Source organism: Lytechinus variegatus, chromosome 16, assembly GCF_018143015.1.
Source record: "Lytechinus variegatus isolate NC3 chromosome 16, Lvar_3.0, whole genome shotgun sequence".
NCBI lineage: Eukaryota > Metazoa > Echinodermata > Echinoidea > Temnopleuroida > Toxopneustidae > Lytechinus > Lytechinus variegatus.
The window spans coordinates 19,401,404-19,421,093 of NC_054755.1; the positions used below are offsets into that span (position 1 = coordinate 19,401,404).

At 36.5% G+C, this 19,690-nt stretch overlaps 1 protein-coding gene across 1 annotated transcript in view; it reads left to right on the plus strand.

The window, feature by feature from the left end:
* Positions 1-4,519: 4,519 nt before the first annotated feature.
* The window catches only part of LOC121430346 (ras GTPase-activating protein 3-like), a gene marked incomplete at its 5' end in the record, with an annotated part of 97,498 nt that continues 82,327 nt past the window's right edge, over positions 4,520-19,690 (plus strand). The window contains 4 exons of the mRNA XM_041627625.1: positions 4,520-4,662; positions 8,380-8,581; positions 10,576-10,649; positions 16,183-16,263. Of these exons, the coding sequence (XP_041483559.1) occupies positions 4,520-4,662; positions 8,380-8,581; positions 10,576-10,649; positions 16,183-16,263 (500 nt within the window). The remainder of the gene's footprint in view (positions 4,663-8,379; positions 8,582-10,575; positions 10,650-16,182; positions 16,264-19,690) is intronic.

A 19,690-nucleotide genomic window follows, 5' to 3' on the forward strand; every position in this document is an offset into this window, starting at 1 on the left:
ATTTGACTGGGATCAGTGGTTGAACTAGGACACCGTTTGAACTAGTTTACTGGAAACTAGTTTGACGTGTAATGAGAACGGTCGAATCGATTTTGGAAGCGATCTTTCAAACCGGTTCATAAAACTACTTGCGATGTAGTTTTCAAGATCGCTTTGCCTCGTTAAATTGGTTTTAGCGTGAGGATACAATCGTTCTTCAGGAAGCAAACTTTGCACATTTTGAGTGCGGTACTCCACACGACAGGTGTAGAATGCCAACGCTGCGGTTTTGAAGTTCGCGCAAACCGTGTCATCCCACTGAGAGCACTTCCATAGCAACAAGATCGCTTTATGTGAAATGATTTTGAAAACCACTTTCGTGCGATCAAATGGGAATGCTTGCAAAGTGATCTCCCTAACTTGTTTCCCGAACCGGTTTCCAGTAAACTAGTTTTAGAAAGCGTAACGTGAAAGGTGTCTTGCATGTACATGTAGGTGTACTGATGAATGATGCTATTTGAGTGTATTGCATGAAGGCAAGCTCATCCTCAATACACATCTTTACGCCCATTATTGACTTATTTCCTGTGAATCGGATGAAAGAAGTTTTTTAAATATAATCTTTATTTTATTGTTTGTAATGAGTTTTGTAAGCAACTATTTCAGCAAGAAATTTACCAGCATTGTGCTGCACTCAACCCAGGTGAGGTGAATGGGTACCTGGCAGGAAGAAATTCCTTGAATGCCAGAGTGCCTGTAGACAGCACGGCTGTAGCTGGGTAATAATAAACATTATTGTAATGCGCAGTTGAGGATATACATATAGAAATTGCGCAATATAGATGTAGCTTACAATGTAATTTCCTTTATTTGCTGTTGGCAGGTGTTTTCCTAACTAATTGGTTTTGAAGCATGTTGAACATGCCATCAATTTCCTCTCATTTTAAAGGAACAACTTCAAAGCCGATTATTACATGTATATGTACTGTCCATTTGAACCAGTTTTAGGCTTTTCACTGATTTGAGGCCCTAGCTAAAACTTTTCATTTTTAGGCTCCTAGTGTACATCTATACATGTTTATATGACTCGTAGATAGATCCTTGTCATTTGATTGGTTGTTTGATATTGATCATTCAGCCCATTTACAATGACGTCATCAACCGTGCAATTTTGGATCCATTCATATTGCAATTTTTGATCCATATGATTTTGTCCATTGCATGCGCTCACCTAGACTGCAACTTCACAAGTAAAATACTTATGTTTGCAGCACATGTTTTACATGTACATGACAACCAACAGGTCGAGCTCACACTGCATGAACATAACTATTTTGCATTGAAATTCGTAAATTTCATATGAGAAGGAATTTTATTTTCAGGCGTCATATATAAAACCAAATAGTGAATGTTCTTATCATTTGTGCAATGGACAAAATACTTCATTCGGTGAAAGATCCATTCAACTTGGCTACGCCTTGTTGAAATATCATTTCATCTTTCACCTCATGAAGTATTCTGTCCATTGCACTCGTAAAATTCATTATTTGTATAATGTTGTATAGCGTGTATCACATTAGTTTCTTTTCAGGCTTAGTGAGTTAAACCGTTGATTTATTTGGTGTGATTAATTTTCAAAATAAAATGGCCCTCATTCAGCCAATGGCTGTTTTTCAGAGAGGCCTTGCATGAAAAAACATTTAAGTACAAAATTGAATCAAAAACTGTATAATAAATAAAACACAAAAATGTATAAAATAAAAAAACATAAAAATAACGAGGATAAATAAGTAAAATACATGTAGGAGGATGAAGGTATCAGGAATCTTATAATTTTATTAAAAGAAATACATGAGAATTACATGCAATTCAGTTTCCGTCAATATATGGATTGATCTTGGCATTCTTTGTAAAATATGAATTCATGTGATTGGTGTGTTTCATTTGAACAGAGCAAACTTGTATTTCATTTGATGCAAAACAAGTATTTCTGTATTCAGTTATTCATACACATTGTGGTCTATGATACTCTTTTGCCCTTTTTACACAGGATTTTCTTAACCCCGGACTATCGCTAACCCCGTACTACATGTATCCTTAACCCCGTACTATTTTTTTTTCCTTTTCTCACATGCCAAATTGTTATTGCTAACCCCGGATAAGGAATGCTTGCTTTTCACACACGAAACTCGCTAACCCCGGACTAGTGGTTTTTGTCGATCATTCGTAGTACAAGTACTTCACTCGTACACTTTTTACACACGCTACAATTTCCTTAACCCCGTACTGTAGGTGGGGCCAAATTGCCATTTTGCCCCACCTATAGTACGGGGTTAAGCTTAGCCCACTTTCGTTTTACACATGCGATCTTAACCCCGTACTATTGCTCTTAGCACCGCAATTGGTGGGATAACCCTGCTTTTTTGCAGGGCCAAATAATCCCGTACTATAGGTGGGGTTAGCCCACTTTGCAAAAATGCTGTGTAAAAAGAAAGTGGGCTAAGCTTAACCCCGTACTATAGGTGGGGCTAAATTGCCATTTAGCCCCACCTATAGTATGGGGTTAAGGAAATTTTAGCCTGTGTAAAAAAGGTATTTCTTCTTTCTAGAAAGCTGTGAAACAATCCGGGCATTTTGAATGCTTTTGGAGGTTTATAACTCATTTGTGCAACTTTGTACTCTGAATACATCTATCAGTTATAAAAGTATGGCATGTTTAGCTTTTAAATTTTATGGTATCAAGTATCGGCCTATATGGTGGGCTGGTTGATTTATCTCATATCAGATCAGATTCAATCATGCACACAAACACAAACTACAATGCACAGTGCATGGGTCACATGAAAAGAGACTGACTTGCTTTGTATATTAATGAATAATTAGAAGTGAATAATAAGGGCTTGGTTTCTATTACCAATACAAGTGGATCTAGATCTAATTAATGTATCCATCATAATATACCTGCCTATACCTAAGCCCAGGGTAGTGTGTTGGTTATAATTACTTTTGTTTGAGAGATAGAGGCCATTCTCATTATGCTTTTTAAAACTAGTTTACTGGAAACCGATTCAGAAAACCAGTTTGGGAGATCGCTTTGCTAGCGTTCCCACTTGATCATACGAAAGTGGTTTTCGAAAATTGTATTCGAAATCACTTCAGGTAAAGCGATCTTGTTGCTATGGAATCGCTCTCAGTGGGGCGACACGTTTTGCGCGAAATTCAAAACCGCAGTGTAGGCATTCTACATCTGTCGTGTGGATTGGCGCGCTCAAAATGTGCGAAGATTGCTCCTGGAAGAATGGTTCTGTCCTCACTATACGCTAAAACCAGTTTAACGAGGCAAAGCGATTTTGAAAACTACATCACGAGGTGGCTTTCCGAAATGGTTTAGTTAGAAGATAGCTTCCAAGACCGCTTTGACCGTTCTCACTACGCGTTAAACTAGTTTCCACTAAGCTAGTTTTAGGAACGTTGTGAGAATGGGGTCTTAGATAGTGAGAGAGAGCTGGAGAGAGGGGGATGGGGTTGAAAACTGCATTTGATTTTGAATTACCTCCTTCCTGAGAAAATAAGTTTCGGTTGTGTAATATCTACCTTGTAAACATTGCAAGTTTTTTTTTATAAGAATGAATCTTCTGATTTTGCTTGACATGAGTGCTTGTTAAACTCAGATTTAATACATGAACATGAACATTACAAGAAAACATGTTAATTGAAATTATAACATCCTTCATTGGGCATTGGAGAAATAGTGAATCTTTTGAAACCCTTATAAAAGTGATTGAATTCATATAGAAACATAATTGCAATCAAAGAAACAGATCAATGAAGGTTTGATGACAATATAATTGAATGAATAATTTATAGGAAATTTCTGAACTTTTGAATATTGAGATCACTAATTAATGCTATGTAGATTTGCCCCATTGGAAATTCTGTCACATACTGCATTTACAACTTTCCCAGTGTAGTATGTATACAGTATATACATTTCATTTATATTGTCTCATTTATCTACTCTATTTCTAAAACAGTGTTTTTGAATAAGAGGGCATGTAATACAGATTTCACAACATTATATCATGAATGAATTGTTTACTTGTCCTATCATTAGAATGACAAAGAGAGAGAGAGAGAGATTTTTTATATACTGTAGGGTATATTTTAGGTTCTGACCAGTAAAAAATGGAAAAACTGGGTATCTTCTACTGGTCCGACACAAGCAGTTCGGACCAGTAGAAATAAGGGTCAGTGTGGAGCCCTGAATATTGATGAGGATAATGATGGTTATGATGATGGTAATAATGATGTTAATGATGATGGTAACGATGATATTGATGATGTTGATGATGGTACCAATGATGGTGGTGATAGTGATGATGATGCTAATGATGATGGTAATAATTCTAATTATGCTAATAATAATGATGATAATTAAGTGCTCATCATTGATAATAATAACATGACTTATGTACCAAATCCATTCTCAAGTGGCATAAAGATTTAGAAACAAATGAAAAGTTTTAAAAAGATTTTTTGAAAGACTCCATCTAGATACATATTTTTTTCTTTTTCATGTGCAGGTGAAGCTAAGAACTTGAGTTCCACAAGAGATTGCTACTGTACTGTGAAATTAGACCAAGAAGAGGTGTACAGAACAGCAGTTAGAGAAAAAACACAATGGTGAGTTATTCTGTTCATTTTTAGGAAAGGAGGGAGGATAATTGAATCGCCAGAACGAAAAATAATAATTTGCAATATTTTTATCATTTGAAGGGTTCCCAGCCCATCAGTGAAATCAGGGAAAATTATTTTACTTTTTTCCAGTCAGGGAAAAATCAGGGAATTTGATAAAAAATACCTCAAATCAGGGGAAAATGTCTCACGTGAGGGAAAAATCAGGAAATTTTGATCGGCCCAAAAGTCGATAGCACGGTAGTCAGTCAGACTCTGTTTTCATTTGTTGCATTAAAAAAAAAACATCCATTGAATGACTGGTTATGGTGGTACTAATTAGTTTTACATGATTGTTTTTTTATTGAAAATATGTAATTCACTGCAACAACTTACATGTAGAAAACATGTGAAACTGGGAATGGGTTTAAATACTTGTCAGGGAATTTCAAAACTTCATCAGGGAAAAATCAGGGAATTTTGTTTTCTTGAACCTATGGAAGCTTAAAAGTGCCACCGAGATGTTGAGATAATTATCTCGGGAAGTCGACATCTTGATAGCAAAAGATAAGATGACGAGATCCTGGATCTCATCATGTCGACATCTTTTAGAAGAGATGTTGAGATGACAAGATCCCGGATCTCATCATGTTGACATCTTTTAGAAGAGATGATGAGATGACAAGATCCTGGATCTCATCATGTTGACATCTTTTGGAAGAGATGATGAGATGACAAGATCCCGGATCTCATCATGTTGACATCTTGTAGAAGAGATGATGAGATGACAAGATCCTGGATCTCATCATGTTGACATCTTTTGGAAGAGATGATGAGATGACAAGATCCCGGATCTCATCATGTTGACATCTTGTAGAAGAGATGATGAGATGACAAGATCCTGGATCTCATCATGTTGACATCTTGTAGAAGAGATGATGAGATGACAAGATCCTGGATCTCATCATGTCAACATCTTAAGAAGAGATGTTGAGATGACAAGATCATCTCATCATCTCATCATCTTTTCTACAAGATGTCAACATGATGAGATCCGGGATCTTGTCATCTCAACATCTCTTCTAAAAGATGTCAACATGATGAGATCCAGGATCTCGTCATCTTATATTTTGCTATCAAGATGTCGACTTCCCGAGATAATTATCTCAACATCTCGGTGGCACTTTTAAGCTTCCATATGAAACACTACGAACCCTGACTATTATACCACTTCATAATACCATGTTTCAAAGCACTGCATACTATTTCCCTGGATTTGATAGCATGGCTGCTCTTCCTTCATGAAACTTCTTCCTTTAGGGTATTCATTTACTCCACCTGGGTGGAGAGTGACAAGTGTAGATAAATGCCTTGCCAAAATATGCAAGTGCCGTGATGGGAATTGAACCCTTGACTGCATGTGGTTCAGTCCCGGGGGGGGCCACTTACATTGACGAGTGGATACCATGCGCGACCAAAAAAACACGTAAAAAGGATGTCCTTTTCACGATAGGGCACGTTACGTACGTAACGTGAAAAGGGTGTCAAAAACACAAAAATAATGAAAAAAGGGTATCTATTTCGCTAGGAAAATTACGTGTTTAGGATCGAATTTGCGGGGATGATAAAACAAAATTAAAATGTTTTATAAAGGATGTCCTTTTTGCCCCAACACTACGTGTTTAGAGTCCTATTTGCGCTAGGTGTAGAAGGTGGGGTCGTACTAAACCAAATAAGGTAAAGCCGACAACCAAAGGACCCGTAACAATAAAACATTCCTGTACTTGTTTAGGGGTTCATTTCAGGGAATATTTGCCAAGAGTATCGATTTGTTTCCAATACTTGTTAAGGGTAGGGTTTGACACGCCAATACTTGTTAAGGGGTGCATTTTCAGAATATGGAAATTACGTGTTTAGGGTGCTTTTCGAGACCCCATGGTCGCGCATGGTATCCACTCGTGAATGGAAGTGGCCCCCCCGGGGGTTCAGTCTAGAGGCGTATCCGCTGAGCCACAAAACCTATACAAAAGAAGAAAGTCAATGAGAGAAAGTCATTTTAGAAGGAGAAAGATGAACTTCATATTTTAGAGTCTTGATTTTTTTGGAAGTCTGTAAATTCTGCCACATGCCCTTCTTGGCATTTGTGGTGAAGAAAAAGAAACTGAGAAAATCTTTGCAAAGTTTTTCTCAATTTCTTTTTCTTCATTTTTCTTTCCATTTCAATATTTCCCTCTTTACCTTCAAATCGAATTTGCAAAGTCTCTCTTTACTTTCCGTTTGTTTCTTTCCTATTCAATATTTTCTCTTCTCTATTTCCTTCCGTACCTTCACATTCACTTTGAAAAGTTTTCTTTACTTTCCTTTTCCGAACGTAATTAATAAAACTAAAAAGGGTTTTTCCGAGACAGTCAGCAAACATTGACCCAGACCACTTGTCTTGACAATGTGCTCAATACTTCTGAGGAAAAAAAACTAAACCCCAAACCACAGTAACTCTAGACAATCGCCATGGCAATGTACATGTTAGTATAGAGCTCATGTATCTCTTTTTTAAAGTGTTCCTCTCAAGAATGTCTGAGGATGTCGTGTCTCAAATTTCTCAAATGAAAAAAAATGGCAGAAATGGATAAGAATAGGAATAGGAAATGCTGATATTGTCTTTGTAATCGCCTTATATAATGGAAGTAGTCTTGAAAATTTTTATTGCCTTAGGTCATAGAAGGAGAGTCTACGTATTTGGTCATTATATTTGGATTTCCATGCAGTTACAGGTACAGCTGACTAAATGAATGTACATAATATGGACCTCAAAAATTTGTTTGACCGAGGAGAAATTTGACTAAGGAGGAATCTGACTATTAAAGAGATAATGATGCAAATATATAATGTAGAATGTCTTATTTCTATGTTAGAGATTCTATTAACCGTATGTAACTGTAGCTCTCAGAATATTGACAGAAGTCTTGTGGAAAACCCAAATAAATGACAAACAAATCAACAGTGAGAGATCCCCTGCAAACAAAAACATGTATTTCCTTTAATATATTCCTATTCCACGCACTTCTCTCCCTTTAATAAAGGATGGTTGAGAACAAAAATAGATTTGCCAATGAGTTCAGTGCAGTCCCATGTGCCTTCATCCGCGTAGTGGTAGCTGACCAATTAAGTCAACAACTCTGCTGCAAATCTAATTGATCTGTATTGTTTCGTGCGTCAGTGGCGGTAACTGCTCATGGACTCTCTCAGCATTTGCTCCGGTATCGTTGCATCCCACGTGCACGGAGAGGCTCCCAGGGGTCCAGGTGTGCATCCGTATTAGTTGTAGGTTGCAGTAAATTGGCAACAATTGGATTTAAGGAAATAGAGGCTGGGTTCAGAGTGGTCAAATTTGGCCAAAGTAATGGCAATTCCTGAAAACCTGAAAAGTTCAAAGTATATGTTATAGCAGTAGAAGTACATGTAGGTCAAAGAATTTAGTGCATTCCATCACTGTAGGTTACATTTCGCCGACATTCTAGAAAAAAAATGGGCTTTGAATTATAATGAAGTTATGAAATGTGCATTCTAAAAACACCACGAATCCAGCATGAAGTGCTTCAAAGCGATTTAACATTTTTCTTTGTGATATTTTGTCAACTTTGAATCCCTTTATGCAGCATTGGATTTTTGTTTGTTACAATAAGCAAAATTGAGTGATAAATGATCTTTTGTTCTTATTAATCACAGTCCGTTCTGGGCAGAGGAGTACATGTTCGACATTCCCATCCGATTCCGCATGCTCTCCTTTTACATCTACGAGAAAGACAAACTCAAGCGATCAGACTCTGCGATTGGGAAGGTGGCGCTACGTCGGGGAGAGCTCCATAAATGCCAAAGCAAGGATCAGTGGTATCCGTTGACCCCTATTGACCAAGATACAGAAGTGCAGGTGGGTTTAATAAACTCTGATTTTGTTTGATAAACATATTTTAACTCTAGAATCCTTTGGCCGATTGCACAAAAAGGTCTTTGTTTGAAACTTCTTTCATGTGGGGGTGTAGTGGTCTAATGGTAAGACTCTCGTCTTTCAATCTGAGGGACATGGGTTCGGTTCCCAGCCATGTGAATCAAATATACCCACATTGTGCAGCACTCAACCCAGGTGAGGTAAATGGGTTCTGGCAGGAGGTAATTCCTCACAAAAGCTGTGAGCACCGCTATCAGTAGACTAGCTTAGCTGAGGTAATATAGGAGTAGAATTAAATAGTGTTTGAGTGATGAACAGATATTTACTTCCAAACACCACCAACAATAGAATGACAATTATTTGTTATTTATTTATGAGAAACCAAGTAGCCTGAAAATTAGATTCATTCATATATAAAGGGATAGGTTGATGTATATATGATACCAATGAAGTGAATTATTTGTTTATTTATCTATTGTTGAATATTTCCTCTCAACCACTGATTTCCCTTTTTACTTATCGCTTAACATGTGTGTGAGTCAGAAAAATAGTACCTGGATTTAGTCCAATGAGGCTTTATAAAAACAAGAGTGTCGCTAAGGCGAGCACATAATAAGCCAGTTCGTAGTTTCTTTCTGCGCATGATCAAAATATTCTGCGCATGATCAAAATATTCTACGCATGCTCAGAGGAAGGTCATTTGTACTAAAGTGACATGGTGGTTTAAAATCTAATGAGATAAGCACCAACTTTGATGTCTTGATTAATATATATTCTTTTGAATCAGGGTTTTCATTTGCATTCACAAAAAACAACAATGCGTCCACGAACGACAGTGGTATTTTACAGTTTGCCAAGTACATTGTGCAACATGCTATTATGCAATCAAAGTAGGATAGCAACAAATACCTTCATAAAGTGTTCATTGGTGTGCTATTCTAGTCACCTGGTCTATTCAATTTCTTCATCCCTGCTATGTAAGGCAAGCTTACGTAATATCTTGCTTTGAAATCTGCCTATCATAATGATAGAAATGAAAGGTCATTTGACCAAAATTGTCCATGAGGTAACTACGAACTGGTCTATATGCTCGCCTGTAATGTGGAAAATGGAGTTATTGGTCAAGCAAGAAAAGTGAAAGGTGGTGACTTCACCTTTGCCCCTTGACCTAAAAATCAAGTTCAAGTGACATATAATTGGTTTGTAAACATAACTTTCCTACTATAAGCAAAATACAGGTCCATCTTTTGATGCTCAGAATGTTTCAAGAAAAATACAAAATTTATTTAGAGAGTGAGGCTGAAAATTGAAAAATACGGATTACTCTCAAAATATTTAAGGACACCGAACAGGTGATAGGTGATAGACACAGATAAAACAAAGTGAATATTTTGGCTTAAATATGGATTATCAAGTTTAAATGTATTTCATTTATCTAATATTCAAGATTCCAATTTGAAATCACCTCACATACATGTACATTTACTGTACATTTCATTTTAGATGTCTTAAATCAGAAATGTTATTGTATTTTGCTTGCTGGAGCAAACTATTTTTACCAATTATGAAATAGGACAAAGTGACCCAGTTTTGTGGTTCGGTTAAAAAAACAAACTGTAAAATCATATAAAATACATCAGAACTTCAGAAGGATATGTTTGCACACATATACTTTACACATTTTTATTGTGCCATTATCTTTTAATCGGTGCTCAAAACATATTGAAAGTTTATGGCAATGCAATGAAATATCCAGTATTGCTACTTTTTCCCTGAAATTTTCAACTTTTGAGAGATAGTCTGGTTTCAATCTCTATGAATTCTAAAATAAAACATCAGCAATTGAATGGATGATACGAGTGTTGCCAATATGAAGAATAATTGTGATCTAATACATGCAATGCTTGAAAAAATGTATCGTCTTTTAAGAGCTTGCAGCATACAATGTAATAAAATCCTGATAATCTCTCATGCAGGGTAAAGTCCATGTGGAGATCAGGACCAGTGAATTACTGAATGGATCGTCCTCGATCACTAAACTAGCAGTAAGGTAAGTAAATTGTTGATTTGTTCAAAAGTGGGTGAAAGAAACTGTAAACCTTAAATTGGAAGTGAAATACAGAGAGAATGTGGACTTTGTGAAGTGACCAATATATAGGACTCCTGTTACACCAGATTTCCAAAGTAGTCTTTGGGCATCCCCAGACCAGTCTCAGGCTTGGCGCCCTGCCAAACCTATATCGGAAAGTTTTGGTAATTCGGTGTAAACGCATAGAAAGCTTTCTCATTGGGATTCCGGTGTAATAGGGGCTCAAAAATTTAGGTCTACTTTTTGGAAACCAGTTTAAATCTCGGGGCGCCCCAAGACCAGTCTCGGGCAGGTTTCTAATCCGGTGTAAACACCCAAACCCACCCGAGACCCCTCCCGAGCAAACCTATCTCGGACCACCTTGCGATGTGTTTCGAGACTGCTTTGGATTCGGTGTAATCGCAAACCTGCCCAAACTGGCCTGAGACAGGTTCGCTTGATGCTCTACACGTGGACCAATTATCCAAACAACAAACACATGGCGCGCTTGGCGCCCTGCCAAACCTATCTCGGACAGCTTTGGTAATTCGGTGTAAACGCACAGAATGCTGTCTTGAGGCGCCTCAAGACTTGTTACGAGTCCGGTGTAACAGGGGGTCAAAAAATTTAGGTCAACTTTTTGGAAACCAGATAGACAGATAGGCAGACATCAGTAGGTAAATATTAAAAGAGAAAGAGAGAGGCCTAGCAAGAGAGAATGGGATTGATGAAGATGGAAAGCAAGTTGCTTAATGACACGAACAACTACGTCACCGTACTCACCTACTTTCTCTTACCCTTCCAGCTGATGCTAAAATGGCTGGTAATTGTTGTGTTAGAGAGGAAATAATAGCAAAATTGCTTTTTTTCCCTTCAAACTCCCTCGTTGTAGCTCTTGGGGTTTGTTGTTAACCAGGGAAAAGTGACGTCAAACCTCCCTTAATTTGTCCCCAGAGCCTTGAACTGTACACAGATGTATGTCTTATTAGAATCAGTTCTTTTTAAAATAGCTAACTGGATGAAAAGAAGTAGACTCTCTCTTTTCTATTTTGGAGCATGTATAGTATAAAGGCTGAAATAGCCAATAGTTTTATGCTTCCATAATTTCTAGAATGTTCCGTCAATACTGTATTTTTAGATGTTTGCTTGTGTTTATCAATGTATACCAGTACTTCTTATTTATTTTTTAAATTTTGTATTAACTGTGTCCTCCATATTTCATTTCATTAGACCAAATGTCAATTGGACTGATTTGATAGTAGACCAAATGGCCTGTATTCTGAAGTCAGGTTTAACTTGGACCACGGTCTAACTCTGTGCTAAAATTATTGGAAGCAAGAAGTGTCAAAATTTTTCTTAAGTTGTATGTTTCTTGTGTTTACTGTGCTGTTTCCTGATTCATCGATGGTGAAGACGATCATTTATTTATACTTCCTATACAATTATGAATGATTTGAGAGCCAAATGAGCTGAAGTAATATATTTCTACTGTGAGCGATTTATGTAACAATTGGCTGTCCATAGTTAAACCACAACTTTAAACCCAAGTTTAAGTTAGACCCGACTTCGGAATACGGGCCAATGGGTTTATTTATCCCTTGTGGTATTAGACTGTTATGAGGTGTAGACCAATTACAGTTGAGGCCAAAAGTTTACATACACCCATGGAATTCAGTGAAATTTGTTCGCTTGCCAAACATTGTAAAATTTACTATATCTTCAGAACTTCAGAAATATAAATACTTCCATGACATATTTGGTATCAAATGAAAGAGCATATTAAGCTCTTTCACATGATTGGGATGGCGGTGGGATTAAAGTATATTTCAGGTGGAATTTTCTTTGAAGAAAAAAAAGTCATATTAGTTCCAAATGTATTCTATTGTTACATTTTCAAAAATCGTTTCATAGAAATATATATGTCAAATCTATGATTGATATTACATTTTCTATCATGATATGTCACCACCAAACAAAAAGTGTAATCTGAAATGTTTGTGTTGAGAAGTAACAAGCACAAATATGAAATGTTTTTGTCAAGTTTTTAATTTTGATTTGTCTATAATATGAAGAGTTTTTGGGAAAAAATTACACCTAAATATTTTTAACTCCTGATGACAAAGTAGTGTAATGAAGGGGCATGACATACTAATTTTTTTTTAATATCAAATTTGTTATGATAGCACAAATATTTTATAAGATACAGTGAATTTTAAGATATTTGGGAAGTGTCAACTTTCCTTTGAATTTACTGCGTGTATGTATTAAAACTTCTGGCCTCAACAGTACTTGTAGACCATGTGAACATCAGCTGGCTAATGCACAGTTTCTATTTAACCTCTGTGGTATCAGTTATTTCTCCGTAATGGCAGTATGCCTTTCAACTAAACGATGAGATTGAATTGCCCATTGTTACCAGTTTCGAGTGACCTCTTTAGCGTAATGGAGTAATTTCATCTTATCACCATCCTCCTCTGCGTTCCTTTTCCTCTTCCCCTTTTGTCGTGACCCTGTACCTCGCTTGTAATTTCAGTCTCTCTCGTCTTTCTTCGAATTTCCTTAAAGCTTGTGTATAGTTTTGGTAAATCCACCAAAATGCACCTATCACTATTCCAATTCATTGCTAGCTAATATGAATGGATATGCCCTATAAAAGTTATGATGTGGAGGATATGAAATGAAAATGTGTTTTACAGGATAAATTTTGCGATTTTACATGGAAATTTAACTTGATCGGGTCACCCGATCAAATTAAAATATCTGTGTGTTTTTGTCTTTCAATTAAATCCTATTCCAAATCATGGAATGGGCTGAAACTTTCAAGATATGTTCTTTGTCTGTAACTTTTGGATATCTAATCACTAAATTTATAAGATAAGTGCTTGAATGCCCATTTTTTAAATTTAAAACAAGCATCGCCGAGAGAGGGCGCTATATATCCAAGATTTTAATATTTGAAATTTTCTCAGAGAAGTGCAGTTGGAAAAAGATCTAACGGTCTCTACGCTTCAGTAAGACTGTCAGATTAGATGATATTCGATCATCAATCACATTATTGACCCTTTACCAAAGCTATACACAGGCTTTAATGTATCCTCTTCCAAGTCTTAATTGATGGACGATTCGATGTTGATATCCAGGCTCATACTTTCCCAAGTCGGTTTACGAATTGAAAATGGGACATATGAGCCCGAATGTCAACTTGTCCGACACTGACCAGGGGCCTGTTGCATAAAACTTTTTACCTGAGAAAACTCTGGTAAAAACTGAAAACTAAGGTTAGTCTGATTTCTCCCATTGACTTTAACACAGGGCAAAAACTCTGGTAAAAACAACCTGAGATTTCTCAGGTAAAAAGTTTTATGCAACGGGCCCCAGGGCCTCTTTGCAAGACGGGCCCCTGATGACCTAATACACCACTCTTTTCCTCGGCATCTTGTTTTTTTTCTACCTATGTCTACTGAAAATGGGATCTGATTTCTTTTCACAAATTTTGTTAATTCTGTCATTTTGGACAGCATTTTAATTTTCCTCTTAAAATTTCATAACATTTTGATACAATTTATTGCAGATGACTTGTATTAATGTATAGGAAACTACATGTATAAAAAAATACCAGTTTATCGCATGACATCTATTTTTCCTTTTTTCCACATGCTCAATACATACATGTATACGATGTCCCTTTAATGTTTTTAGTGTTGGCTCAAATCCATATGCTCTGTAGAGGCATGTGTGAGTATTGGTCTTCAAATAACTATAAAACGTTTGAATAAATTACGTTGGACTCTGCCCCCTCTATTGCATTGCTCAGCTCAGGTGGCGTTTGCTCAGTCAGTTCTTGAATCTGGCCGGGTATTAAGTGATTAATGGACTCGATCTGATCGTGGTGGAAATGCTTGAGGGTTTACTCAACAATTTGCTGGCAAATTAGTCATCGTGATTTCCGATGATCGGCCGATAATCACATTTGGCCGTTTGCCGGGTTGATTGAATACCAAGATTGTCTCATCATCATACGCAAACAACCGTTAGGTTTCCTAAATGTCTTTATTCGCAAATTAGGATCGTGCCTGTATAAGGAAGTTGAAAGACTGGGGTATATTTAATGTGGTTGTAATAATGATTGATATCATTATTTTGATTTTATGATTGAGTAGTTATTAGTACAGGAAGTGTTTGTTTGTTTGTTTATGTCAATTGAAAAAAAGAAAAAAAATGTTAAAGAATATTGATGATGATGGCAATGAAAAACTGAAGCTGATGACGTCTTCCTGAAGGATGATTGTAATGATGATGATGATTATGATGATGGTGATGATGATGGTGATGATGATGATGGTAATGGTGATGGTGGTGATGGTGATGGTGGTAATGATGATAATGGTGATGGTGGTGATGATGATGATGATGATGATGGTGATGATGATGATGATGGTGATGATGATGATGATGATGATGGTGATGATGATGATGATGATGATGGTGATGATGATGGTGGTGATGATAATGATGGTGATGATGGTGATGATGGTGATGATGGTGATGATGATGATGATGATGATGATGGTGATGATGGTGATGATGATGATGATGATGATGGTGATGATGATGATGATGATGATGATGGTGATGATGATGATGATGGTGATGGTAATGATGATGGTGATGATGGTGATGATGATGATGATGATGATATTGATGGTGATGATGGTGATGATGATGATGATGATGATGATGGTGGTGATGATGGTGATGATGATGATGATGATGATGATGATGGTGATGATGATGATGATGATGATGATGATGGTGATGATGGTGATGATGATGGTGATGATGATGATGATGATGATGATGATGATGGTGATGATGGTGATGCTGATGCTGCTGCAGATGATGATGGTGGTGATGATGATGATGATGATGACGACGATGGTGATGATGATGTTGATGATGAGGATGAGGATGATGATGGTGATGATTATGACAATGATGATGGTGATGATGAAGGTGGTGGTGATGATGAAGATGGTGGTGATGATGATGATGAAGATGATGAAGACAATGCTGCTGCTGATGGTGATGATGGTTATGATGATGGTGATGTTGATGATGATGATGGTGATGGTGGTGATGATGATGATGATGCTGGTGATGATGAGGAGGAGGAATAATGAATAGTTGAATAGGAGATAGGAAAGAAGATATGGTGACTTTCACTTATTAGCTGTTTTCCTGTATGCCATGTAGCATGATCATTTATCAATGATTCATAAAGATAATATGTTAAGAAGCCTATATGAAATAAAAATGTCAGAATGTCAATTGTTTCCCCTGTATAAAGTTGCAAATCATCTCCTGCAAATTCACTTTGGGTGCAATACAACAAAGGGTAGCAAAAATGCCAGCCCCCATTACAGGAAATAATACCCCTGTCAGGGCTCTCGCAGTAAATATTATTGTCTAATGGTATTGGGTATTTCATTTCTCTTTTCCGATAATTTCGTTTTAGAGTCGTGGAGGGAAGTGGATTAACAATCGTCAACGGCCAATGTGATACATATGCCACAGTTTCATACCATTCTGCCTCGAGGTAAGAGAATATCTCTTTATATAATTTGTAATAGATCCTTTCCTGTGGAGTCGAATGTGAGATCTGATTTTTCTGGGGAATTTATATTGAATCGGGTTCCAATTTACATTGAATTTCCCATTTCCCGTGATTTTTTTTGAATACCAAATTTGCTCTAATTTTGCAAGATTTGGTTTCACTTAGACTGCATATTTCAGACCTATGCTTTGTATCATGATGCTTCAGCAGACATTGAAAGGTGTAGTTAGTGATTTTTAAAGGAGATTTTATCTATTATGATACTCCTAAGGAATGAAGCATGAAAACAAGAAAATACCTTAAAAAGGTACATATGAAAGAGAGTTGGAGAGAGGTGGAGAAAGAGAGAGAGAGAGAGGGTGCAGCAGGTAAAAATGGGGTCAGGGGGCTATGAAGCCCCGAAATGCTCAAAGCAGCCAGGCTGGAAACTAAAAAATGAGCCGTGGAAAATCCCCATTTTGTTGCAAAAAAAAAATCTTTTGCAATGAGTCTCCTCTACAAGGCAGGGCTGCACCAGCCCAAGTTTGCTCAATCTAGAGATTTTAGCTTGATCGGCCCTCTTTGTGATTAATCTTGAGATTCAAGAAACCCTGTCTCCACCATCGCAAGAAGAGCAATTCCTGCTCGAGCGAGGCATCGATGCATTATGGTCTGATGCCACGAATAAATAGATAGAAACCTTCAATTCTTCACTAGGTTTTATATTGTGATTTCTTTGTTTGGCTCATATTGGGCCTAAATTGCTATACCAGGATAAGTTACATTTATATTACATACAATCTGAACGCAGATAGAATCGGAAAGCTGCTCCAATCCGCTAACAATACATCAGCGTTTGGAAGAACATTATATGATTTGTTACTCTCCATTACGTATTCTATTTGCACGCTAGACTTTCCTTGCATTCAGTTCCTCATGACCTTTTGTTTATTACCTACTGTGCATGTGAATTAGAAGTTTATTTGGCATTACACATATTAAGAATTCATTTCATGGTCTTTCCTTGTGTGTATAGGTTTGACTATTAAACATCTTTATAGTTTTGTTTATTTCAAGCGAAACAAAGTTTTCCTTTATTCAGACAAGATTAATATCTCTTGGGCATGATATTAGTTCAGAATATTGAATGATTCTAGTCTAAGTTACGTCTTATAAATGTCTTACATTTATGTTTCCAGTGTCTTCACTAATTGTTGCCTTTTCTGCATGACCTGAATACAGATTCTCTGCATGCTATTGATAACAGATTTTATCAATGTTTAGGTGATTTTCTGTTATTTCTCACAAGAAAATGAATTTATTTTTGTTAGTATACTCTTCAATCTCAGACATATTTTCCCAGTGACCTTAATATATCTTTTCTATTATATTTTTCAAACATCTTCAGCTGTTTTTACCTTACAGTTTTCTTGCTACAAATATTTCCTTTGCCAATATACCCATACATCTATGATGTTACAATTTGACGTGAATATATCTTCTTTTGTACATACAACAACTTTGTACAGTAATAGCTATATTCATTTCAAGTTATTCATTTTATTTTTTCCTATAGCCAATATTCTTGATGACATTGATTCATATTCGATACATGTTCTTGGTACTACATGTACAGCATGCAGTTTATTTTTCAATTAGTATTATTAAAAATGACCTTCATTTTGCTATTATTGAAAAATTTTGAAATTGCTCTTTGTCATTGTGACATGAGTTAACCGATTAATTTGTGCCCTCTTTAGTTTAGGATAAGATCTTTTATTGTAGTTTGAATTGTTAAAATCAATCATGCATATTGGCATTATTTTGCATTTTAGGATGAATTCATGCTCTTGTCTGTCCATGTTCCTTTATTTCTAGCCATCAATCTTTCTTTTTATCATTTTCATTTTTCCATTCACAGGGGAAGAATTTTAGAATTAAAATGCTTTGATCATTTATGCTGCTACAACGCTTCCATGAGTTTTTGTTCCAACAGTTGATGAGATTCGATGATACAAATCATGGCAATGCAGGGCATGAAGTGTGTCAGTGGTTTATTCAAATTCAAATTTATTTATTTCACTACCATCAGACAAAAACAAATTGTATACAGTATATAAACATAAGTATTTGTGTCCGTTGCAAAGAAACAAAAATAATAATACATATGTTGTGAAAAAAAAAATAATTTGGGCAACACATTGGAGGTTTCAAATAAGTATGCTATTTTTCAATAGAAATTAAATTAAGATGGAAATGGAGGGACTCCTAAAAAAGCAATGCTTGTACAATGCCACAGTTTATGCCACAGTCCAGACTAGTTTACATCATGTGGATGCAGTATTTACAAATACATGTAGTTTTTGCATTGTCATGTCATTCACTTCATCATTTATTGGGGCATAAATCAAAACCCATGATGATTTGTGAATTGCCGTTCCTTTTTTTAGGCAAACAATTCTGAGACTTGCCAGAATTATACGTAGCCTATTCCTGTGCTTGTCACGGACCAGTTTAAACTAGTTGTACACTAGTTGTGAAATAGTCGTGAATAGTTGTGAACTAGATCTACATATACATGTAGTCATGTATTAGACATGAAATGCATGCCACTTGTGACTTCGCCCAAACAAGCTGTGCTCAGTTTACAACAATAGTCGCCGAAATAGAGAAAGGTAAAAAAAATGGCTTGTCTGCGGGAAGGCGACAATGTTGTGCCCTTGGTATTCTTTACAGCTTGTTCATGTTTTATCAGAGATATGGCCGATCTCACAGTTCATGTTTCCATAATCATCATTTGATATCAAAAGTCACACAATTCCTCAGAATTTGATCTGCGATATCTCTCCAACGTGTAGATTCATATGTCATTCACAAGTCACTGTACGAGGACGCTCGATCGTGGCAATGTATTTTCCATTCGTTCTAATCAGTTTATTGTAATTTGTATGCAGTATGAATTCAGGCCAAATTTCCAAGAAATGTTTTGTGATATAGCGGCAATACAATCATGTCATGAAGCAAATTTGATTAACTAACTCATCACATTAAAAAAAAATGTACTGGGATGTGATTTATTTCAGACAGGCATAGTGTAAAATGGGAGCTGAAATTGAGCCTTGAAATGAAGTTCTAATATGTACTCATCAAATTACCAATTCAGGGTTATCCAACCTTTTTGGCTTCATATCACTTCATTTTTCTGCGACAAGAATTTTCTTAGAAAAAGCTCAGTAATATCCATTCTACAATGACCAGATATTGATTTTTGTCTCACCTGCGAAGCAAAGTGAGACTATAGGCGCCGCTTTTCCGACGGCGACGGCGGCGGCGGCGTCAACATCAAATCTTAACCTGAGGTTAAGTTTTTGAAATGACGTCATAACTTAGAAAGTATATGGACCTAGTTAATAAAACTTGGCCATAAGGT